General features: G+C 32.9%; 5 protein-coding genes across 5 annotated transcripts; 3 read left to right on the forward strand and 2 right to left on the reverse strand.

The window, feature by feature from the left end:
* On the forward strand, window positions 409–4,319 carry LOC104735769 (glutamate decarboxylase 1-like). Its single transcript, XM_010455617.2, has 8 exons — window positions 409–610; window positions 693–897; window positions 2,100–2,300; window positions 2,397–2,611; window positions 2,705–2,958; window positions 3,395–3,447; window positions 3,532–3,707; window positions 3,813–4,319. The coding sequence occupies exons 1-8, from the start codon at window positions 525–527 to the stop codon at window positions 4,138–4,140; spliced, it is 1,518 nt and encodes a 505-aa protein (XP_010453919.1). The 5' UTR covers window positions 409–524; the 3' UTR covers window positions 4,141–4,319.
* On the forward strand, window positions 9,604–10,112 carry LOC104735770. Its single transcript, XM_010455619.1, has one exon. It carries the CDS (start codon window positions 9,657–9,659, stop codon window positions 10,110–10,112), a length of 456 nt encoding a protein of 151 aa, XP_010453921.1. The 5' UTR covers window positions 9,604–9,656.
* LOC104735771 lies at window positions 13,268–13,843 on the reverse strand. Its single transcript, XM_010455620.1, has one exon. The coding sequence runs from the start codon at window positions 13,788–13,790 to the stop codon at window positions 13,323–13,325; it is 468 nt and encodes a 155-aa protein (XP_010453922.1). The 5' UTR covers window positions 13,791–13,843; the 3' UTR covers window positions 13,268–13,322.
* Window positions 14,576–15,193, reverse strand: LOC104735772. Its single transcript, XM_010455621.1, has one exon. It carries the CDS (start codon window positions 15,132–15,134, stop codon window positions 14,661–14,663), a length of 474 nt encoding a protein of 157 aa, XP_010453923.1. The 5' UTR covers window positions 15,135–15,193; the 3' UTR covers window positions 14,576–14,660.
* Window positions 21,456–22,369, forward strand: LOC104735773. The gene has a single exon (XM_010455622.2). It carries the CDS (start codon window positions 21,609–21,611, stop codon window positions 22,173–22,175), a length of 567 nt encoding a protein of 188 aa, XP_010453924.1. The 5' UTR covers window positions 21,456–21,608; the 3' UTR covers window positions 22,176–22,369.

The following is a 25,032-nucleotide window of genomic DNA, read 5'->3' on the forward strand; positions in this document are numbered from 1 at the left end:
TATATTCCATAAAAAGCTTCTCTAAACCCCGGATCTCTCATTCATCATTTACTTAGCATTGAATATTTTTACCGTGTATAGTCTTTTTTAGAAATCTTTTGATCAAAAACAACAAACAAGAAAAAGACACTGTGTTTTCATTAGGATTCTAATTTAGATTTTGAAAAAAGAAAAAAAATTCTCAAAAAGAGATTGACGGATCAAAAGTCTCAACACTGAACGAAACTAGGGGCATTATTCTGCTAATTCAAACAAAGTTTAGGCCTTGGGGAAGAAATATTCTCACGAAGGAAGTTTCAAAAAAATCGTTTGTATAATATATTATTATCCATCCCAAGTAACCCACATGGTAACCCAATCAATCAATATCATTAACTAATTAATAGATATAAAACCCCCCTAAGGTGTTTCTCTTATTCATCCATTCCCATTCAGCACTTTCCTCAATACCACTTTCTCTCTAATAATCATCTCTTGGTAGTTTTTCTCTCTCTCTCTCTCTCTCCCTCTGTCTCATCGCCGTGATGGTGCTCTCCCATGCCACGTCGGATTCGGACGGCTCTGTCCACTCCACATTCGCTTCACGATACGTCCGAACTTCACTCCCTAGGTAATATATATTCATAACCAAAATCTTGATCACATTATATATATGTAATATCGGCGAATAAAATTGTAAATACCATGATCAGGTTCAAGATGCCCGAAAACTCCATGCCGAAAGAAGCAGCGTATCAGATCATCAACGACGAGTTGATGCTTGACGGTAACCCAAGGCTAAACTTAGCCTCTTTCGTGACGACGTGGATGGAGCCTGAGTGCGATAAACTCATCATGTCCTCCATTAACAAGAACTATGTTGACATGGACGAGTACCCCGTCACCACCGAACTCCAGGTATTTTTTTTTTCTTCTTTTTTTTCTTATCACATATATATATATATATATATTCATTGCTTGTTTCAGAATTGAGTTTTAAACATAATTATTTACGTATCACTTATATATGAAGATAAATGATTTTAGGATCTTGATTTTTTTTTTCTTTCCGAACGACTTGTGTGATATATAGAATGTGGTCGAGTTAAAATAAACTCCATTGATATATTTGGATCGAGATTATACGGAATACCATGATAGATGTTTCGGGATTGCTGTAGTTAACACCATGATTAAATAGTATAACTCATAAAATGCTAATTTGTTATATTGACTGAATCTTATTTTCATATATGTATACCAACTTGGTTTGACTTTTTTTTTTTTGGCTGTGTTGATCAAATTTTGGGTGATTTGGAATACTATAGTATTGAAGTGTACGTAGAATATTAAATCTACTTTATTTCCGCTATGTAGACAGTATTTTCTTGGGGGAGGTTGGATCTTGGAAACACTAGGTGTCCATGTCGTAGTAGTTGGGTTATTCTTATTCGTGAGGGTCGTCTTTCTAAAATCTATGTCTTATTAATATTTGAAACTATTATTAGTTTTTATTATTAATAAGATGCTTTGTCATTGAAAATAGTTTTCTATATGTATAAAATATGAACCAACTAGATTGACTTTTTTTCTGGCTGTGTTGATCAAATTTGGAATAGATTGGCCTAAACAGTAATGATTAGGGGGGAATATTTGTACTACTTTATTCCTGCAAATACCAGGCATTTGTAATAGCTGGATATATATTTTTCTAATAATTATTATAGTATATTTTTGATCGGTTCATCATGGAAATAAATATGAGAAAACAATAGAAACTTTCAAATTATTACATTCCTCCAACTTTCAAAGTCTTGACATTTATTTATTCTTTTTGTACTATCTGATTGTAATTATTTTACATCATAAGGTAAAGTACATGATATCATATATCATGTTGGATTATAGAATATTAATTGTCATGACTTATCTCCACGACGTAGTGTGTACTGTATTATCTTAGTTTTGCACTTTGCTTTTACATCTGTCACGTTGTTAAATTATCCACTAAGAATTATATATATTATAAGTAAGCATCAATCTCGATGTGATTAGTCAAGTGGGTTATTTCACTAATAATTCTTTTTGTTTCAATATTGAAATAAACAAATAAAAAACAGAACCGATGTGTGAACATGATTGCACATCTATTCAATGCACCGTTAGGAGAGACGGAGACAGCCATCGGAGTTGGAACCGTTGGATCATCGGAGGCCATAATGTTGGCCGGTTTGGCCTTCAAGCGTACATGGCAGAACAAGCGCAAAGCTGAAGGCAAACCTGTCGATAAACCCAACATTGTCACTGGAGCCAATGTTCAAGTAAATTTAGCTAACGTTTTCTAAATCAATCTTTAATGGTCTTAATCATTTTGATCAATTATTTAATTTCTTATAAACAATATTCAAAATGTTTAGGTGTGCTGGGAGAAATTCGCTAGGTACTTTGAGGTTGAGCTCAAGGAAGTGAAATTGAGTGAAGGATACTATGTGATGGACCCGCAAAAAGCTGTTGACATGGTTGACGAGAACACTATTTGTGTTGCGGCCATTCTTGGTTCCACTCTTAATGGAGAGTTCGAAGATGTTAAACTCTTGAACGATCTTTTGGTAGAGAAAAACAAAGAAACCGGGTAATTATAAGTTAATGGATTGTTTTTACATGACACTACGCGGTAAAGAATATCTAAGTTATATAAAAAAACTTAAATATGTTTTTTTGATAGTTGGGACACACCCATTCACGTGGATGCGGCAAGTGGAGGATTCATAGCACCGTTTTTGTATCCGGAGTTGGAATGGGACTTTAGACTGCCGCTGGTGAAGAGTATCAATGTGAGTGGTCACAAGTATGGACTCGTGTACGCAGGAATTGGTTGGGTGATTTGGAGAAACAAAGAGAATTTGCCTGAGGATCTCATCTTCCATATCAATTACCTTGGTGCTGACCAACCCACGTTCACTCTCAATTTCTCCAAAGGTAAATTTACTTCATTATTAATTTTTTTAAATTGTTATATTCCTTGCTATTAGTAATCCTTTTTTGTTCGACTTGTAACTACTACTAGTCATGGTCAAGATAAAAATTGCGTGCCATTAAATATACAAAAAATAATTTCGTAATCATTTTCATTTTTATTAATTAATGATTTCCGTAATAGTCTACTAGTCTTTTTAAAACATAAATATTATAGTTGTCTAGTAGTAGACTAGTAGTTGATCACCATTGTGATGGAGCAACTGCTGTCAAACTTTTATTTCATTTAAAATAGGGAAACTTTCGGTTGTAATCAAAATGCTGGAAGTCAAATTTGTTTCTATTTTAATAAAAGGGGAAAACGTAACTTAGAGGTCGTCGTATTCGAAAATGTTATGATTATTATAGTATTCATTGGTTATTCTGTCAATAAACGCAGGTTCTAGTCAAATCATAGCTCAATACTACCAACTTATCCGATTGGGTCACGAGGTATGTCTGTCTGTCCACGATTTATAAAAAAAAAGTTATGCTAATTAACTAGACATTACTTAACAATAAAAATGTATAAAACAGGGTTACACAAATGTGATGGAGAATTGCAGAGAGAATATGATCGTGCTAAAGCAAGGACTCGAGAAGACAGAGAGGTTCAACATTGTTTCGAAGGACGAGGGAGTGCCACTTGTCGCTTTCTCCTTGAAAGATAGCAGCTGTCACACTGAGTTCGAAATTTCCGACATGCTTCGCAGGTTAGCTGACTTAATTACGATGATATATGATTTCAGTCACAACTAATATATGTATGCTGAATACGTAATATGTAATTAATATCTCTACAAATATTTACAATGTAGGTATGGATGGATAGTACCTGCCTATACAATGCCTCCAGATGCACAACACATAACTGTTCTTCGAGTGGTTATCAGAGAAGATTTCTCTAGAACACTCGCTGAGAGACTAGTGAGCGATATTGAGAAAGTGATGCATGAGCTCGATGAGCTTCCTTCGCGAGTGATCCAAAAAATATCACTTGGGGAAGAGAAGAGTGAAGCTAACAGCGACAACTTGATGGTGACGGTTAAGAAGAGCGATATCGATATCCAGAAGCAGAGAGACATCATCAAAGGCTGGAAGAAGTTTGTCTCTGACAGGAAGAATAAGACGAATGGTATCTGTTAATCGAATATTTTAGGAAAATATTTGAAAGACTTTTTTAATAATGCGTTTGCATTGATTTGGAGATTTGAAGGTTTCATTTCCATTATTGTTGAACCAAGTTTCGTTTTATTTTGATTTTTATTATCATTTGAATATTTGATATTGTTGCAACATTATGAAATAATTTTATGTGTTTTTTGTTCCTATTTTCATCATTATATATCGGATTAAGAGATCTAGTAATCTTATAGATATTTAACTATATCCCGTAGCTCATATAGGTAGACAACCTAAAACTCGGATAAACAGAGAATGTATTTAATTCTTTCTAAATTATATTTTTGCCACCTCCGGAGTTGGACCAAGTTGGGTACTGCAATGTTGCTTAACGTGAAGTAAGGATTACGGAATGATCCAAAAACCGGCTTCTCACAATCTTCATACAATGTTTTTTAATCGCGGCACAACAATCAGAGGATTTGGAACCAACGGCGTTTGCTTTTGAACACCTTATTGAGACATGTTCCGGTGATGGACGGAAGTGATGGTGCCCGTTGGTAAGCCGAGAGCGGCGAGTAAGGGAAGTTATACCAGTAGAGATCTTCAACATCTGTTGCATCAAGCAATCGGGATGTGACACAGCCAGCTTGAGAAGAGAGTCACGGCAATATTTCGTTACTAAGGTTTATTATCTTACCAACACCATGTGATATTTATAACTGATGTCCTTAATATAATAAATTCAAATGATATTTTAAGTATGACCAATGATATTGTGTGAAAAGACCAATGTTTTGAAACCCGGACCGGACCAGCCGGTCGAACCGGTTTAACCGCGAATCGGAAGGTATCCCGATCCGGATATTACTTAAAAACCGGATACTAAAAAACTCGGATAAAACCGGAAAAATCCGGCTAACCGATGGTTTAACCGGCGGTACAGGTCAATTTGGATCAATTTCAACACTTAACTGTTACACTTAAACGAGCATATATAAAGACGATAATAAAGAAAGCAGTACATGATTTCGTCTTTAACCTTCCGAAAGAATCTTTGAATTATAAGACATTGCTCTAACAAGGCGGTTTCATCTCCTTCCCCTTCGCCAGCCGATGGTTTTTTTTTTGGTTTGAATTATAAGTACTGATCTATTAGGGTTTCTTTTTTAGTTTTTTTTAAGTTATGTTTTTATTTTATATTCCACTTTGATCTTGATTTACAATTCGTTCTACCTATTCGAATAACAACAAAAAGCCTTTTATAATTGAGTTTTTTTGTTCAACATCTATAGTATAATTTAGTTAACTTCTAATTTCAGTTCTTTAAACTACGATGATCCTAGCTAGTAGTAGTTGGATTTTATGCAGAATCCGGATCTTGGTTTTTGGTCAGGATTCTACCTTCATAAAAAAAGAAGTTGAACCTGGGTGCTTCTAATTAGTTTTTGAACATTACTAGATTTTGATTCATGGTACACTAAAATTGGAAGTTGTATTTGATTGTTAATTTTAGGATATAAATCTGCAGTTTACCACACCATAATTTGTTTTTAATCAACTTAACTAAATATATTTATTATTCTCATATTGATAATATTAGCAAAATAATGAAATGATGAATTATCCGTGTAACACAATTTAACGATAATTTAAATATGTATAAATATTAACACAAACTCTTTCCACCATATAACTTCGTCGCGTGATATTTTTTTATTTATAAGTATATATATATTCATTATATATTGAGAAAAAATAAAGTGTAAAATAATATATATCCCATATAAAACGATGAAAATAAAAACTAAACTGGATACAAACTTTTACTTTTGAATCACTAATTTAATAATACTTAGAGGGGGTTATTGGATCTATGATTTTAATGGATTTGGAAATCCAAACAAAAATCATGTGTTATTCAATCATTGATTTTAAAATACAGTAAAACCTCTATAAATTATTAATGTTAGGACCATGAAAATCTATTAATTTATATAGGTTTTAATTTTTCGATAAATTAATAATTATTAATTTATCGAAAAATTAAAACCTATATAAATTAATAGATTTATCTGGTCCCAAGTTGGGACTAGTGTAATTTTGGATACTAGCTATTCGATAATATAATAAAATAATTTTTTTTTTTGAAAATCCTTTGTAAATATATGGTCCCATCAATAATATAAATTAATAATTATTAATTTATCGAAAAATTAAAACCTATATAAATTAATAGATTTATCTGGTCCCAAGTTGGGACTAGTGTAATTTTGGATACTAGCTATTCGATAATATAATAAAATAATTTTTTTTTTTGAAAATCCTTTGTAAATATATGGTCCCATCAATAATATAAATTAATAATTATTAATTTATCGAAAAATTAAAACCTATATAAATTAATAGATTTATCTGGTCCCAAGTTGGGACTAGTGTAATTTTGGATACTAGCTATTCGATAATATAATAAAATAATTTTTTTTTTTGAAAATCCTTTGTAAATATATGGTCCCATCAATAATATAAATTAATAATTATTAATTTATCGAAAAATTAAAACCTATATAAATTAATAGATTTATCTGGTCCCAAGTTGGGACTAGTGTAATTTTGGATACTAGCTATTCGATAATATAATAAAATAATTTTTTTTTTTGAAAATCCTTTGTAAATATATGGTCCCATCAATAATATAAATTAATAATTATTAATTTATCGAAAAATTAAAACCTATATAAATTAATAGATTTATCTGGTCCCAAGTTGGGACTAGTGTAATTTTGGATACTAGCTATTCGATAATATAATAAAATAATTTTTTTTTTTGAAAATCCTTTGTAAATATATGGTCCCATCAATAATATAAATTAATAATTATTAATTTATATTATTGATGGGACCATATATTTACAAAGGATTTTCAAAAAAAAAAATTATTTTATTATATTATCGAATAGCTAGTATCCAAAATTACACTAGTCCCAACTTGGGACCAGATAAATCTATTAATTTATAGAGATTATTAATTTACCGAGTATTAATTTATAGAGGTTCTATTGTACTTATTAAAATTAAGTGTTATTGGTTCTATGATTTACAAATACTTGTTAAAATCTCATGTTATTCATTTAATGATTTGTTTTTGGATACCAAAATCCACAGTATGTTTTAAATGGATTTGAATGAATTTGAAAGTGTAAAATAGAAGGGTTCAAATCCAACGATAAAACATGTTATTCCAAAATCTATGTGTTTTGATTTATATAATTTACAATTCCATATGGATTTAAAAATCACATCTCCAATAACAACCCCTTAATCTATTGTTAAGGCAAAACTTAGATTTATATATCCCTTTCTTCCTTTTGTCTCATTTTATTAAGAACTGAAAAGCAAACATGAAAAACTGAACAAACTCAAATGATAGTTTAATTTCTTTTCAGATACTTATGACACTATGTCTATGAATGGTATACATCTATTATTGATACATGTGGTTGAGTTATTTAGTTGTAGTAACAAAGAACACGAAAACTTAATATCAGTGAAACAGCTTCTTGTGTCAAGACACATACAAATCTTCACATTGTATAGTCATGTATACCATTCATTGAGGTAACCCTACTTTCTCTTAGGCTATGCATTATTCCATCGAGCATAACGTAAATCTTTTCGCTCTCTTTTTGAAACACTTCCTAAACTCCAACAGAGCTGCACACACATAATTAGAGATGAATCTGAGAGAAAGGACACAATGAAAATGGAAACAATCACACAAGCACCATTATCAAACCATCATGAGAGCATATCTTATCTACGTATTTTACAAATCTGGCCTAATATCTTCAAAGATAAAGCTAATCAAGGTTGGCTTCTCTCACCAATATGAAAATAGCAAATTAGAAAAGCATAAAAATTAATGCTCCAACCTGACGATATGCAGAGAAAAAATCAGAAAAAGCTAGACCGAAAAAAAATAATTTTATGGTATGCAGCACAATTTTGTTAGCTTCGTCTTGAGTTGCTCAGAGGATAATGAAAATATATAACGGAACACGAAAGAAATATTCAATATTAAGTATGAAACATTCGACAACATAGGAATTCAAGTGCCATTTAGTTCCTCATAGGTTCCACTTTTAATAGAAGCATGGCGAAAAATAGAATTGTGTCCTAACCTAAGAGCATGAATTTTCGGGGCTACAGTGTGTTATACGGTTGATAAAGTTTTGAGAACCTGCAACAAACAATTAATATTAGTGATAGCAAATTAGCAAAAGGACATTATCATTACATAGATACTACAAATCGATTCTCTTGGACACATTGCTTACGTAAGTGGTCTGAGATAAATACTAATGACATTGGCAAACCTTGGTCAACCTCTTTGAAGAGAATGAAAGATCTGCAAGCATCCTGTTTGTTTTGAAGCATCGAGCATGACCTTGTCAGAAACCAAGAGGTTAAACAGAATCCTGTCTATATTTTATTTTACGCACAAGAAAAAACAATAAAAATTAGAATCATTCAAACAGCCGACCTCTCCAACAAAATAGTTAAAAATAAATATCCGTCAATAACAAACCTTTTTTGTATGAGGTTTAGAAATTAGAAGCAGACATGTGGAACATCCTTAAGCACATCTTTAGCCACTGCACCAATAGCTTCTGTCTCAAGCTAGCGACATAAAGAATCAAAAAATAGTAGATCATATATTCATAAACATAGTAGATCTAACTAAAGATGATTATTTATAAGTCATTGAATGGATCACAAAAAAAAAACACAAAATTGAACATTCAAAAGCTGAAATCTCACTATTAGTATGTTACTATATATCTTGCCAATCTCATTTTGAAAAAAAACATTAAAATAGAGATGATATAGCCTAATCAAAGAGAGTTTCGGTTTGAAACAGAGGATATATTAGATTCTGCTTTGTTGTTGCTGTACTCCATTATTTTTTAAAACGACCTTTTTTTTAGCTATACTTGGGTTTAAAACGACATTTATAAACCCAAACCGATATATAACCTCGTTTAATTGTAAAATTTAAACTAAACTAATATTTAATTTTCTTTAAATAAAAATATACATAGTTTGTTTTCTTCATTTGTTTTGTATTTTAATTTAATTTTGATTTATTTTTTAAATGAAATATTAGATAGAACATTCTGATTGGTTAAGAGCAGAGGGGTAAATACAAACATTCACCCTAGGGGTGAACCCAAGTATTTTTCCTTTTTTTTTTCTTTCTCAAGATAACATCATTCTATAATTTATACAGGTCTAAAATATTATCTAGATCGAAATTAAATAGAAAAAATATGTACGATAACATCATATTTCATTATTTATCATAGAATAATATTAATCCATTGATAAATATACATAGATTATTCGAAATTATCAAAATCTTGCTTAAACCTCTATATAAGCACTAACGTTTTACCATCGTAAAGCCATCACAAGAAAAGTAAATTGTTTCTTCTTCTCGTTCAACAAAACTCTAACTTCCCAAGAATTCAGAAAAGAAGATGAATACTCCAACAGTTCTTGTTGCTATGATCCTCTTTACATGCTGTGTCACATCCCAAGTCACAGCAAGGATTCTGGAACCAACTCCATCATTACGTGATGAAAAGCTCCAGTGGTGGCACCACAAGCCACGTTTTCCATCCCCTAGAGCCGGAAGAGCCTTGCCTCCACTCCCGGCTGGCCACTTCCACCCAACTCCATTCAACCCACCACCGGAAGTTGCCAAATGCTTGGCTGATAGCAAGGAGGTAAAAACTTGTTTTGCAGATATCAGAAAAGCATTCATCACCCACAAACCAGCTATTGGATCTGATTGTTGTGCCGCGATCCAGAAGATGAAAGAAGATTGTGTGAAGACCGTGTTTGGATCTTTCTATAACCGTTTCTTCAATGGCCTTATCAAAAGACATTGCTCTAACAAGGCGGTTTCATCTCCTGCTCCTTCGCCAGCTTAGGGTTTTTTTTTTTTTTTTTTTTTTTTTTTTTTTTTTTNAAATAATTTGTAATGTTTACAATAGCTTGGAATACAAAAAACCAGTCCTTGCCCAAAAAAATAAAAACAAGAAGTGATTAAAGCAAGTGATCTTATCCTCAACAAGGCACTAGATGAACCTGAGCCAGCTTTGCATTAGGTGGTTAAACTTTCTTTGGTGCCTCTTTGCTAAGATGACATCTCGGACATGTATGTATAGCTTCTTGAAAAGAACATGTACAGGTGTGATAACATTGTTATGATACCGGTTATTCCTCTCAGTCCATATTGTATAGATGACTGCTTGTGATACTAGTCTCCTCAGGGTTTGAGTGCTTGTTGAATCCTTAATATCTAACCAAGCTGAGAAAGCTTCCCATGTGTGGAAAACGAATGATCTGTACCCTAATCTCCGAGTTGCTTCCACCCATAGATCCTCATTGAACTCAGAATGCAAGAACAAATGATTCCTCGTTTCAGAGTGAATACCACAAATGCAGCAGGTTGTATCAATTTGCATACCCCAACAAGCCAGTCGGGTTCTGGTAGGAATCCTGTTAAGAAAAACTATCCACATCATGAAAGCATGTCTTGGGATAGCACCCTTGTACCAGACTTGCGAAGTCCAGGATAGAGGTTGTTGTCTATGTCGAATTGCTTCCCAAGTCTTCTTGGTACTAAACGCTTCCAAATCAGTATCCTCTATCCTCCAGAAGTAAGAATCATCAACAATGCTTGAAGCTGGGAGAGGAAATGTTGTCAAATGAAAATGAAGGAGTTCCGCCTGTGGTGAACGAGCAGGGCGAAGCCTCCAACCTGTCATAGAGCAAGCATTGGCAACAGAACCTTTTAGAGGAATACCTGTTTAGGCTGGTCCCGAGTCTCCAAAGAAATCTATAAGCGGTCCAAAAGGTGTCCACCAATCAAACCAGAAACTAGCTTTGATACCAGAGCAAATTTACTTCAACTCTGAAATCTAACTTGACTAGTTTTCCGAATACTTTTATTTATTGTCTTGTTCAAAATAAATTAAATAAGTTCAAAAACATAAAGTCAAGTAAAGATACTACTTGTAATAACCAAAAAAAAAAAATAGGGAATATAGGATCATCGTAGATCAAAGAACTGAAATTAATTAAAAGTTAACTAAACTAGATGCATGTTGAACAAAAAATACTAAATTATATTGAAAACTTTCTTTTTATTATTCGAATCCGTAGAACATATTGTAAATCAAGATCAGAGTAAAAAAATAATAAAAGCATAACCTAAGCTAGTTTTTGAGAGTAAAAAAAAATAAAAGCATAATCTAGCTTTGATACCAAAAAAAAATAAAAGCTATATTCCCTATTTTTTTTATTTTTTCGCTCAGTCACTTTTTTTTAAATATTAATTCATGTGGAAGGTAGAAATAATTTTTTATTAGTATTATGATATTCTCCTATTATACTTTGCTGATTTGATGTTCTTTTTGGATTTAAAATCATAAAATAAAATTTTATAATTATTACTCCAAAATATATACTAATTAATAACTGATATATATGGAAAAATATTGTTTGGATATTCATAAAACCAAAGTATAAACATATATATATATATATATATAATAAATAATGAAATTCAGTAAATTAATGACCCATGGTTAGACCGGATCGACCCGGTGACCCAGAAGGTTGTCCGGTTCACTTTCCAGGTCGGGTTTAAAAACATTGGAAAAGACTCAATATAGATTATAGAGTGTTCTTCACCATTGCTGATTGGTGTGACCCAAGAAAATGGTTGAATTCTTAACCTTGTGGTCGTTTAGCTCATTTAAACTCATTGTTTTTCTTCCTTCTATTTATTTTTGGTAAAACTAAAAAAAATTATTAATGAAGGCTGATTCTTCTACAAACTTAATTATTTTGCATATTCTTCTACAAACTCAGTACAATAGACTCTATAAATTAATACTCGGTAAATTAATAACCTCTATAAATTAATATAATAATATAATAAAATAATATTTTTTTTGAAAATCCTTTGTATATATATGGTCCCATCAATAATATAAATTAATAATTATATAGAATTATCTAAATATATATATATATTGACATTAATTTTTTATTATAGTTCATTTTTGATATTTTTACTGTATAAAAATCTTTGAGTGCTATTGTCAAAACATCATAATTGTTATTTTCATTGTAATTGATTTTATAAAAATATTAGTTATAACCATTAAATCTTATTTTTCATGTTTTTTTACCAAATTAGGAAAGTCTCTCTATAAATTAATAATTATTAATTTATCGAGAAATTAAAACCTATATAAATTAATAGATTTTCATGGTCCTAACATTAATAATTTATAGAGGTTTTACTGTATTTTAAAATTAATGATTGAATAACACATGATTTTTGTTTGGATTTCCAAATCCATTAAAATCATAGAACCAATAACCCCCTCTAAGTATTATTAAATTAGTGATTCAAAAGTAAAAGTTTGTATCCAGTTTAGTTTTTATTTTCATCGTTTTATATGAGATATATATTATTTTACACTTTATTTTTTCTCAATATATAATGAATATATATACTTATAAATAAAAAAAATATCACGCGACGAAGTTATATGGTGGGAAGAGTTTGTGTTAATATTTATACATATTTAAATTATCGTTAAATTGTGTTACACGGATAATTCATCATTTCATTATTTTGCTAATATTATCAATATGAGAATAATAAATATATTTAGTTAAGTTGATTAAAAACAAATTATGGTGTGGTAAACTGCAGATTTATATCCTAAAATTAACAATCAAATACAACTTCCAATTTTAGTGTACCATGAATCAAAATCTAGTAATGTTCAAAAACTAATTAGAAGCACCCAGGTTCAACTTCTTTTTTTATGAAGGTAGAATCCTGACCAAAAACCAAGATCCGGATTCTGCATAAAATCCAACTACTACTAGCTAGGATCATCGTAGTTTAAAGAACTGAAATTAGAAGTTAACTAAATTATACTATAGATGTTGAACAAAAAAACTCAATTATAAAAGGCTTTTTGTTGTTATTCGAATAGGTAGAACGAATTGTAAATCAAGATCAAAGTGGAATATAAAATAAAAACATAACTTAAAAAAAACTAAAAAAGAAACCCTAATAGATCAGTACTTATAATTCAAACAAAAAAAAAACCCTAAGCTGGCGAAGGAGCAGGAGATGAAACAGGAGATGAAACCGCCTTGTTAGAGCAATGTCTTTTAATAAGGCCATTGAAGAAGTGGTTATGGAAAGATCCAAACATGGTCTTCACACAATCTTCTTTCATCTTCTGGATCGCGTCACAACAATCAGATCCAATAGCTGGTTTGTGGGTGATGAATGCTTTTCTGATATCTGCAAAACAAGTTTTTACCTCCTTGCTATCAGCCAAGCATTTGGCAACTTCCGGTGGTGGGTTGAATGGAGTTGGGTGGAAGTGGCCAGCCGGGAGTGGAGGCAAGGCTCTTCCGGCTCTAGGGGATGGAAAACGTGGCTTGTGGTGCCACCACTGGAGCTTTTCATCACGTAATGATGGAGTTGGTTCCAGAATCCTTGCTGTGACTTGGGATGTGACACAGCATGTAAAGAGGATCATAGCAACAAGAACTGTTGGAGTATTCATCTTCTTTTCTGAATTCTTGGGAAGTTAGAGTTTTGTTGAACGAGAAGAAGAAACAATTTACTTTTCTTGTGATGGCTTTACGATGGTAAAACGTTAGTGCTTATATAGAGGTTTAAGCAAGATTTTGATAATTTCGAATAATCTATGTATATTTATCAATGGAATATTATTCTATGATATATAATGAAATATGATGTTATCGTACATATTTTTTCTATTTAATTTCGATCTAGATAATATTTTAGACCTGTATAAATTATGAAAGGATCTTTTAAAAAAATAATGGAGTACAGCAACAACAAAACGGAATCTCTAATATATGATATATCCTCTGTTTCAAACCGAACCTCTCTTTGATTAGGCTATATCATCTCTATTCCAATTCAACACAGTTTTGGGTTAATCAAGTTTAATGTTTTTTAACCTGTTCAATTTGGGCTGGCAATTCAGAAACTGGACCATAAAAAGTCCATTGGCTAGAAAATTATTTGTGTAATCATTAACTGATAAATAAATAACTGATTACACTTAACAAAATATGTATTTCTAATTTGAAAAGGTAATAATTAACTATGAAAGTTAAAAAGTTCGAGATATTTCTCTGTATAAGAAATTATTTTTAATTTTCGTTCATTTTTATATCTTATGTTTGTTAAGATCAATTATTTTAAAATTGCGTAAACCATGCATAATTTTTTTTTGTAAACCAGGCATGATATAATACACAAAATAATAAATAACGATAACTTTATTAATTAAAAAGAAAATACTTAAAAATCCTTGAAGCGTAACATAATAGAAAGTGAAAAAGAAAGAAAACATAACTAAAAAAAAAACTACTAATTAAGAAACAACAATACTCACTTCTCCCTAAGCTGGCGAAGGAGCAGAAGGAGTGGATCCAGCTTTGGTGGAGCAATGTAGCTTAACTAAGCAGTCAAAGAAAGGGTTGTGATACGCTCCAAAGACAGTCTTCTGGCAATCTTCATCCATCTTCTGGATCGAGGCACAACAATCCAACCCAATAGCGGGTTTGCGGGTGAAGAAAGCTTTAGCAATATCCGCAACACATGTCCTCACGTCCTTGCAATCGGACAAGCATTTAGCTACAACCGGTGGTGGATGGAATTGAATTGGGTGGAAGCCAGCCGGGAGTGGTGGGAGGGCCTTTCCGGTGGTGGGGAACGGCCAGTGTGGCTTAGGGTGAAAGTAAGGGTAGAAATGGTGGTAATGCCACCATTGGAGCTCTTCAGTACGTAACGATTCCAAATCTTTTGCTGTGACTTGAGATATGACACAGCTTGAGAAGAGAATCAAGGCAGCAAGAATTGCGAGATTCTTCATTTTTTGGATATTTTGGGAGACCTTTTGAGGTTTGGGTATGTGAAATGAGAAGAAATGTGGTTTTGTGATGGTTTTTGAGATGGAAACGACATAAGTGTTTATATAGAGGTTTTAAATTCTGGTTTTAGATTAAAACTTCTTTGGTTGGTGATAATTTCGAATTATGTATATTATCGGAATATTCTCTAATATATACTCGATGTTGATTTTTTTTTTTTTTGCTCGCGTGAATAATTGATGTTTGTTGTGAATTTGTGATCTTTTTTTTTCGCTTGTGAGATTTGTTTGTTTCGTTAAAGTTTAGAAAATTACCGTGTAAAATAAAGTGGTCATTTTATTAAACTAATCTCGCTATATATGTTTAACGTGCATGCTCCCTATTTTTGAGGACTGAGGTTAGGGGTTATTTTTTTCATTAAAGAAGAATATGCTAGAATTAAAAGTGTTAAATTTGGGATATTCCAACAGTAATATCTGCTTCGTATATTTGTGGGAATTAATTATAAGATATCTAATTAAGTAATTAACAGCCGTTGAGAAATATATTCGTACGCACATTGACTAACTGACCGATGGCAATTTCACAAGTAGTTAAAAATTGACGCCCAAAGAGCAAAGATTCGCTGTGTTCAACATAGTTTCTATTGGATGATCATACTCGATGGATGGGATGGGAGTGAAGCCTTCTTCCAGATGAGTTTCAACTTAACAAACTATGTTTTGGCGATACTGTATATCGTGCGGTATTAATGTAGACCACAATCTAGAACAAAATTTTGAATCAAGAACAAAAATAACTCTCGTTTGACAAAAAAAAAAAAAAAAAAAAAAACAAAAATAACTTTTTTTATTACTTTAGAAAAATAACTCGAAAACTAAACCTTTCAAATCTCATAAATTATTATGCAACACTCTTATATCTCCTTATATCTAAAAACTCACTAATTTCCTAATCTAAATAGGAAAAGTAACATATTTAGATAATTCCTAAAAAAAAAATATGTATATTTAGCTTTTCTCCTAAATATATTTTTCTTGAGCTTCAAGATTTTTCCAACATTCTCCCCATTAAGTTTGAAATCACTCTTTTTCAAGTCTTGAACTCCAATGAAATCTCTCATCTCCTTAAACTTGATTCTTCCAAATGCCTTTGTTAATATAGTATATTCCCTTTTTGCTCTGTCCAGGAATATGCTCCACTTATATGTGTTCGTTCTCGACGTATTCTCTTATAAAATGATATCTCCTATGTATATGCTTGCTCCTACCATGAAATACTGGATTTTTAGTGAGTGTTATTGCCGACTTATTATCCATTAGAATTGTGACTTTCTCACTAGTAGACTCAGTCACTTCGCTAAGCAAGTCTTGAAGCAAGCTGATTTGCTGCTTCGGTGCCTGCCATGAACTCAGCCTCGCATGATGACATTGCAACCTGTGTCTTGTTTCTGTGTACACCAAGTAATCAGACTAGTGCCACGATAGAAAATGTGACCTGTTGTACTTCTACCATCATCTTCATCCGTATTGTGGCTACTATCACTATACCCAACCAAACTTGTTTCCTAATCAAGATTAAACATAAGGCCGAGAGAAGAGGTACCTCGTAGATACCTAATAAATTGCTTCAAAGCTGCTCTATTAGATTCTTTTGGCTCATGCATATATCTACTTAGCAGCCCAACACAATAAGAGAGATTGGGTCGAGTGTGGAGCAAGTATCAAAGACAACCAATGCTTCTCCTATACTCTTTCTCATCAATGTTTTGCTCCTTTTGTGCTTTAGACAACTTCAACCCTGCATCCATATATTGGTATGTGAATGAAATTACATTGTTCCATTCCAGCTTCACTCAAGATCTAAGTCGCAAGCCTTTCTTGGCTTAAAGTAATACCATTTTCATGTTGTAGAACTTCAATCCCAAGGTAGTAGGTTAGCTTTCCTAGAACACTCATCTCAAATCTTGACATCATTCCCCTATTAAACTCAAGTATCATGTTTAAGTTAGATCCAGTGACAAGTAAATCATCCACATACACAGCCACGACAAGGAGATGTTCCTTTTCTTGCTTTCGAGATAATGAAGGTTCTTTGGAGCACTTAATGAAATTCAATTCTTTAAATGTCTGATTCAGCTTGTTATTCCAAGCTCTTGGTGCTTGTCGCAGCCCGTAGAGAGCTCTTATACACCTTATCTTCAGAACCTTGGATCACAAAACCTTCAGGTTGACTCACATTGACTACTTCTTTGAGCTCATCGTAAAGAAACGCAGTTTTCACATCGAGATGATGCACTTCCCAACAGTTTGAAGCTGCTAACGCAAGAATAAACCGAATTGTTTCAATGCGTGCGACCAGAGCAAAGACTTCATCATAGTCTATGCCATTTTCTATACATATCTCGTTGCCACGAGCTTTGCCTTATACTTGTTTATGCTGCCATCCTTTGTGTTTGATTTTGAATACCCACTTTAGGCCGATAGGTTTAGCCCCGGCTGGAAGCTCCACTAAGACCCAAGTGTTATTCTTAGTTATTGATTATATTTCTTCTTCACACGTCTCTATCCAACGTTTTTCTCTTTTTGCCTCACTAATATCCCAAGGTTCATCGTCTATTGCAAGCAAGAGTTGTTCACTTTCAATCTCAGCTAATAAGAAATAGTCATTCAAGTAGTTCAGCTTTTTAGTCTACTTTCCTGACTTTCTTAGCAGAGCTTGTTTTCTGAGATTTTCTGTCTCAATGGTGACCTCATCGTCAACATCATCCTCTTCATTAACCTCCCATGTTTCTGCGGTGTGCTTTACAAAACGACTCCTCTCGCTTAGCGTTGCTTCAACGTACCACGTAGAAGCTCTGTGACGCGACTTCGTCAAGAGCTTCTAGAAAATCACCTTCGTCTTAACACCTACGATGCCTAATATTCAGTTTTGGCTCTTGTACGAAATCTAGAACAAAACTTTGCATCAAGAACAAGAATAACTTTTTTTTATTGCTTTAGAAAAATAACTCAAAAACTAAAGCTCTCAAATCTCATAAGTTATGCAACACCCTTGCATCTCCTGATCTCCTTATATATAAAAAATCTAATATAAATTTCCTAATCTAAATAGGAAAAGTAAATTTCCTAATCTAAATAGGAAAAGTAAATTATTTAGATAACACCTAAAACACAAATATGTATATTTAGCTTTCTCCTAAATGTAATTTTCTTGAGCCTCAGGCTTATTCCAACATACAGACATTGTTAAGATTAATCAGAGAAAACCTTAAATAAGAGGGTGAAGCAAGGGCAAGAAAAAAAAGAATGAAGTTGAACGATTGCAATCACTCCCATAATAGCCAAAATAGCCAGAGACGAACATTCCACCATGACATCATCGTTCACGCTATAATAGGATATGCAAAAGGTTAGAAAAATCAGATGGATGAAGATCACGCTCTCGTTGTTGTTCAAGTTGATTCGCAGCCAAGCAGTGGGAGTTGATGAAGCACATGATGTAAATGAGGACACAGATGCTACCAAAAAGGGATATCCATGACTCTTGGCCATGTGACCAGCAATAGAAAAGACCACTGTCAAAGGTTGTGAACCCTCGACTTCCAAATCTTCGGCAGGAGAATGAAGTTGAACAGCTGAAAGCACACCCAATATAACAACAATAACCAGATACGAGAACTTTGCCACGGCACTAGCGTTCACGCTATTATAGGCTATGGTAAAAGCTAAAATCATTGTATAGGCGTAGATGCCAAACAGTCTCTTGCTTCCTGCATCATTCTTTCCCTTTCGAGAAGATAACTGGAATCAGAGAGCTTCTCGATCTGCACAAGAGACTTTTCCACACATATAGGAAAAGAAGCGAGGGGAGAGGCTTTTATATCTCGGTTCAATTAAATAGTTCCGGTTCAAGTGTTAATTCATTTGTGTTAATCCATTATTATTCTATTTTCTACCCTGGAATTATATTTTGTTACGAATTATATTTTCTAAGGTCGAGGTTTATCAGACAGAGGGCCTATATTATTATTACACAAAAGTGAAGTGGTGAAAATTTAACATGTAGCCTTTTCCCATTACAATTTACAATTTTAAAGAAGATAATAAAAAGTTGCAGTTTCATTTAGTAGATTGAAACGATGGAAAAGTAAGTATTCTGGTCGTGTGGTAAAATATGTTTATTTTTTAGGTCGAGTTCTTAATTTCTTTGGATATTTTTTCTTATTTTTTGGTCTTTTTTTCTTGAGTGTTTTTCTTTTCAGTTATTTTCGTTTTCAACAATGTAATTTAATATTTTCAATATTCTGCAGTCTATCGGATTAAAAAACTATTGTATACGAAGATGACCCGATGACCCGATGTATGCCAACGTTTAAAAAAAAAAAAAAACACTGGACATGCAATAAGGGGAATTAACAGTAAGGTGTATTTGAAGTTTGGAAATGAGAAATGAGAAGGCATTAATTGAGATTTCAGGCAATGCAAGGTTATAACTATCAACATCAATTTCATAATCCCAGCGTTTTGAGTCTTTTGACAAGTTAATTATAAACGTACGCCCATATGTTTCTCGATTTTTGACTTCACTAATGAGATTTTTAAAACGTTTAAACAATTTTCCAGAGTTATTAATATATAAATACTTGTTTCTTTTGTTGTTGCAGCATATAATTGATAAATACTAGACGACTAGTTCTAAATTATTTTACACTAGAGACCAAAATCATGAAATTTTGCGACGATCTCGTGGCACACGAAAGACGAAACTCAGTGGAGGAAATCACGAGTGGCAACACAGTATGACAGATTCAAGGGAAATGTTGGCGAGAATCATTGTAGTCGAGTGCATATCTCTCCTTAATTAATATATTCTTTTTGGTCTTTGTACGTACAAATAATATAAAATTTAACCTCACTTAAAAGTGTGCACAATATATACGAATTGTTTCATAAGATCGTGTACCTCCTTTCAAGAGATCCCCCAGCAACCAAATCTCTCAGCATAAGAAAATTGTTATGCAGTAGTAGTACTCGAAGTGGCTAGAAGTACTAGTTAATTGTTACCATATTATATTAAACATGCATTCCTTATTATTTTTATTTTTTTTACTCATCAGTTCACTCGCTAACGTTCGATTCACTTTATATAGTTACCAAGTAATGGGTTTTACAAGGTTCAATTATTTCAAAATTTATTTATAATGCAAGAACCGAATGAAGTGATGGTGCATGCTCAACGTTCTCGTGACCACGAGACCCTGACGTTGGTAAAAAAGACGAGGTGTTTATATATATACTATGGGAATTGGTAAAACAGAATGAATCTTGCTGTCAAGAGAATGAAACATTCAATTATAAGCAGTTAAACGTAACCACACAAGTTGTTGTGTCAAATTTCAACCTACCTAGCTAGTCAATGAATTATAAATTCTTTTTTTTTTTTTTTAATAACTCTACAATGATCATATGATGATCTTATAAAATGGTATTTCATCCCATGGATAAAGGAAACAGTCGGATATCTCAAAGTCAAAGGATCCTCCAAATCAGACGAAAGGGTCTGATCCGGTTCCGTAGAGCAATCAACCAAATCGAAAGTACCAAGGAAACGAGGGATGGGTCCCAAACAACACGCAACTTATATAAGTGGAAACCTTACTTTTATTTTAATCATATCATTAAGAATTGATTATACAAATCTTATCATTTGAAACTTGTTGCAAGATAACAACTGGAACTCTGGATGTAACAATAATATATTAGTATTAGATTATGTAACGTCCTTGATCCTTCCTTACTCTCAGGCTCTCAGCTTCCGTTCATTCCACTCATACTACGTGGTTATATGATGTTTGTTAAATCTCAACTTAATCTAGTTTAATCTGACTTTATGTAAAAAATTATTTCAGTTCACCCTTGATATTTAATCCGCGTTACAAACTTTTGAAAAAAACCCACGAAAATTTCACAAACTTTATTACTATAAAAAAAATACAAACTTATTGAAGAAAACCGGTAAAAATAAAATTCCAATTCCGTTAAAGTTAAACCTTAGAAAAAAAATAATACATTTTATAACTTATAACTAACTTTTATTGACAAAAAAAACAATTTTTTTGGCTATTTACAACTGATAACTTCCATGTAGAGTAAAGTGACAATGATAAGTAGAGCAAAAAAAAAAAATGGCCATAGACTTATGATAAACACGGCTATATAATATATTTGATTTGAATATAATGCAAACTACGCGTATTCAACCATATAATGTCAACCTGTATATGCACAACTGTCTATCTCCACCTTATTATACTATTCTATCAAAAATAAATTATATTCTAATTTTTTCTCTCCAAACATTCTCTTGTATATATACTCTCATGTCTTCTCGGATCCTCTCCTAAAAACACCAAAAAAATTATTCAATTCTCACAGCTTTTTGTTTCATTAAACGTTCGATCCTTTCTTCACGTCATGGGAAACTACGTTTCTTCTGCACTTAGCAAAACGTCTTCTTCGTCGTCGTCGTCATCATCGGCGGCGAGAGTGATTCTCCCGGACGGTGGAGTACGTAACATTCACGCGCCGATGAAAGCTGCTGAGCTAATGATGGAGATCCCAAGCTTCTTCCTAGTCGACGCCAAGTCGTTAAAGATCGGTCGGAAACTTAGTCCGTTAGCCGCCGATGATGACCTTCAGATCAGAGGGTGTCACGTGTACGTAGCTTTCCCTATGACGCGTTCCACGTCAGCTGCTAACGCTTCGGATTTGGCTCGGTTGTTCGTAGCTGCCAAGAAACAGCGTCGCCGCGGCGTGCGGAGTGATTGTTCCGGCGGCGGAATGAAACACTGTCATAACAACGGGAGGGTTTCGCCGGACGGGGAAGAAGATGACGTCAGGGTGATGTCGTCGTCGGCGGGATCGAAGCTGAATTTAGAAGATATTGAAGAGTTCTCGGCGGCGGAGTTTATGCATAGGATCTCAGTTTCGAAATCTAAGAAACCGAAGTTAGAAACCATAGTTGAAGAATCTTTGTCTTAACCAAAAACCAAAAAAAAAAGATTTGTCAAACTTTTTTTCATCTTTATTTTGTTATTTTTATCCTTAACTGCGCAAGTGGTTTGGTTTCTCTTTTGTGGTATTAATGAACAGAAAGAGACATTATTATTAGTCGAGAATGAACATGTGACCTTCCCATTTCTTTTTGTCCGATTATATGAAACGCAATTTCTTAATTACTTGAAAAGCGTAAAAGTTGAAACACTCGTTAGCTTTTCTTTGGATTTTAGTTTCAATGAAGACAGGAGGAAATTAGGGAAATAATAACATTCGTTTGTTGCACAAAACCTATCGAAGGAACTAAGCAAGGGGTGAAACGAAGGAGTAAAAGTACTACTCCAAGAATTTTAGCTAAAAAGACACAGTTATTTTTTTAATAGTTTAATCAATCATCAATAACACTGCATAATAAAAATATGAAATTAATCTAAAAATTACATAAAAAATTGAAAACATGATATATTATAAAATAAAAATAATTATTTAAAATATCTTATATTATAAAATGGAGGAGGTAATAATTAACCTTACGGAGGAAAATGAAAGTGTATGTTGATTGAGAAGAAAATTCAAATCAAAACATAAACTCTAATATAGATACCAAAACCAAAGGAAGAGTGAAAAATTACCAAGAGACAAGTATGAGAACCACAAGCAAAGCAAGTCATGTCCATCGAGTTTTGTTCGATCAATGGCAACCTGAGCGTCGGGAAGACGAACGATGATTGTTGAATCTTAAATAAATACTGTAATCATCAACTTAATTAACTCTCACTAATTTATCTATTTTTTTGATTGCAAATACAAAGTGGTGGAAGGAGTGCCAGGCTGCCGGCCCGACATTCACGAGTACCCTAGCCAAAAATTTAAAACTGTGCTTTTGTTTTTTTTGCTATTGGGTTTTCTATAGAAGGCCACAATTTTAAAAGCTTTTTACATATACAACAAAAACAAAAGGCCTTTTACATATAAGTAAAAAAACTTTTATACATATCTTACCCACAAAAAAGACCTTTTACATATATATTGTTTAAAACATTTCTATGTAAAAAGGTCTTCAAAATTAGAGGTCCGAATCGTTGGCTTCAGTGGCTTCCCCTGTGGGCTGGGCATGGGTGGAAGGGATGCCAATGAAGCCTAACGTGATGGTTTGGAGTTTTTTGATGGGTCGGTGTGAGTAGTTTGGAGACGTTGAGATGGCTGAGTGGGTGGCTCAACACATGGTCGAACTCGAGCCTTGGAACGATGGTGTGTATGTTGTCTTGGCTAATGTGTATGCACTCAGAGGGATGTGGAAAGATGTTGAGAAAGTTAGGAGGAAGGTGGGTCACCTGCCTTGGCTAAAGACCAGAAGCTTGCTCAGGTTCCTGCCTATAGGCTATAGCCAACGGCAGACCCACTTAGGAGGAAGATGGGTCACCTGACCTGGATAACTAATAAAATAGTTGATTTTTACATGTATTTACGTAAAATTTCAGTAGCACAGATGGTAAATTCTGTGCCGTTGACCTCTCTAATCTCGAGTTCTAACCACCAATATGTCATATTAATATTTTTTTTCCTGAAATTGACCTCCCTAAATTGTATCCTGGGTCCTCTAATGGCTATATCTATGCTTCAACGACGTGACGTTTTCAAAAAGTCATGCTTTTGATTACTTGTTTCTCTTCATGTTTGAACATTGTTACATCATATATTCGGTCCGGTCCTGGATGAAAGACCAGAAGCTTGCTAAGGTTCCTACCTATAGCTATGCTTCAACGACATTTTTGAAAAAGTCATGCGTTTAATTACTGCTCTTCTTCATGTTTGAACAACTTAAATTAGATCCTCCTTTTTTTTTACACGTGTTATATAAAAACATCAAAAATACAAATAAATATTTTTAAAAAAAAACTCTTGTCATATACATATGGAAAGTTTAAATTTCAACTGACTAAGAGCCTAACTGGTTCAAACGCAACATTTGCGGTTGCGATTGCGGGAGATTGCGGAAGCACACGATTGCGGTTTCAAGCGTTATTAAGCGTTTTGAATGATTGGTTTAGCGTTTTCAAATAGATGCGTTTGCGGAAGTTTTACGACTGGTTGACCAACGGTTGCAATAGCGGTTAAAACATAATAAATATAATATATAATTATATAAATGTGTAAAAACACTGAAAACTTTATTAAACTTGATTTATAATTAAAATCATTAAAAAATACTAAAATAATTATTCAAAAAACAAATAAATTTCATATTGAAACACTTATTACTTTATGTATTTGGCTTTTCACCCAAAATTTAATCAAGTAATATGATAAATGACAAAGCATATGCTGTAGATTATAGATCTTCTCTGCTAAATCTCATACATTCATAAGTTCCTCATACTGAATTACAAGGCCAAGGTAAATAAATTATGAAAGAGTTGAGAAGAGTCAGTGGTGATTTGTTTTAATATTTTCACAAATAATCTTATTTTCTTAAACTTTTGATGAAACATTATATTTATTTACATTTTTTTGAATGTATGTGCGATGTGCCAATACTTTTATATCATGTTTTCCGGGTTTTTGTTAATTGGAATCTTATTTTCTTGTAATTGTTTATCTTCTAATCTCCTCAATCGTATTTGTACTTCATTTTCTCTCATCCTTAATGGGTACAATGGTTAGGTTGAAGATATAAAAAAAAATTATTTAGTATTTCTGATTTGTTTTTTGTTTAAAAAATAAAAAAAATTCCATCCGTAACCGCAAACGCTTGCGGGAAGCAGCTTTTGGAATTCAGTGGTTTTGAGCGGTTGGGAACGATTGGAAATTTATCTCGTTTATCCTTTGAGTTTTTTTGCGG

Source organism: Camelina sativa, chromosome 13 (assembly GCF_000633955.1).
Source record: "Camelina sativa cultivar DH55 chromosome 13, Cs, whole genome shotgun sequence".
Lineage (NCBI taxonomy): Eukaryota > Viridiplantae > Streptophyta > Magnoliopsida > Brassicales > Brassicaceae > Camelina > Camelina sativa.

Coding starts and splice junctions, on each gene's coding strand:
- LOC104735769 (XM_010455617.2), top strand. CDS start 525: ATGGTGCTCTCCCATGCCACGTCGGATTCGGACGGCTCTGTCCACTCC. Junction 2,301..2,396: donor TCACTGGAGCCAATGTTCAA/GTAAATTTAGCT, acceptor CAAAATGTTTAG/GTGTGCTGGGAGAAATTCGC. Junction 2,959..3,394: donor CACTCTCAATTTCTCCAAAG/GTAAATTTACTT, acceptor CAATAAACGCAG/GTTCTAGTCAAATCATAGCT.
- LOC104735770 (XM_010455619.1), top strand. CDS start 9,657: ATGAATACTCCAACAGTTCTTGTTGCTATGATCCTCTTTACATGCTGT.
- LOC104735771 (XM_010455620.1), bottom strand. CDS start 13,790: ATGAATACTCCAACAGTTCTTGTTGCTATGATCCTCTTTACATGCTGT.
- LOC104735772 (XM_010455621.1), bottom strand. CDS start 15,134: ATGAAGAATCTCGCAATTCTTGCTGCCTTGATTCTCTTCTCAAGCTGT.
- LOC104735773 (XM_010455622.2), top strand. CDS start 21,609: ATGGGAAACTACGTTTCTTCTGCACTTAGCAAAACGTCTTCTTCGTCG.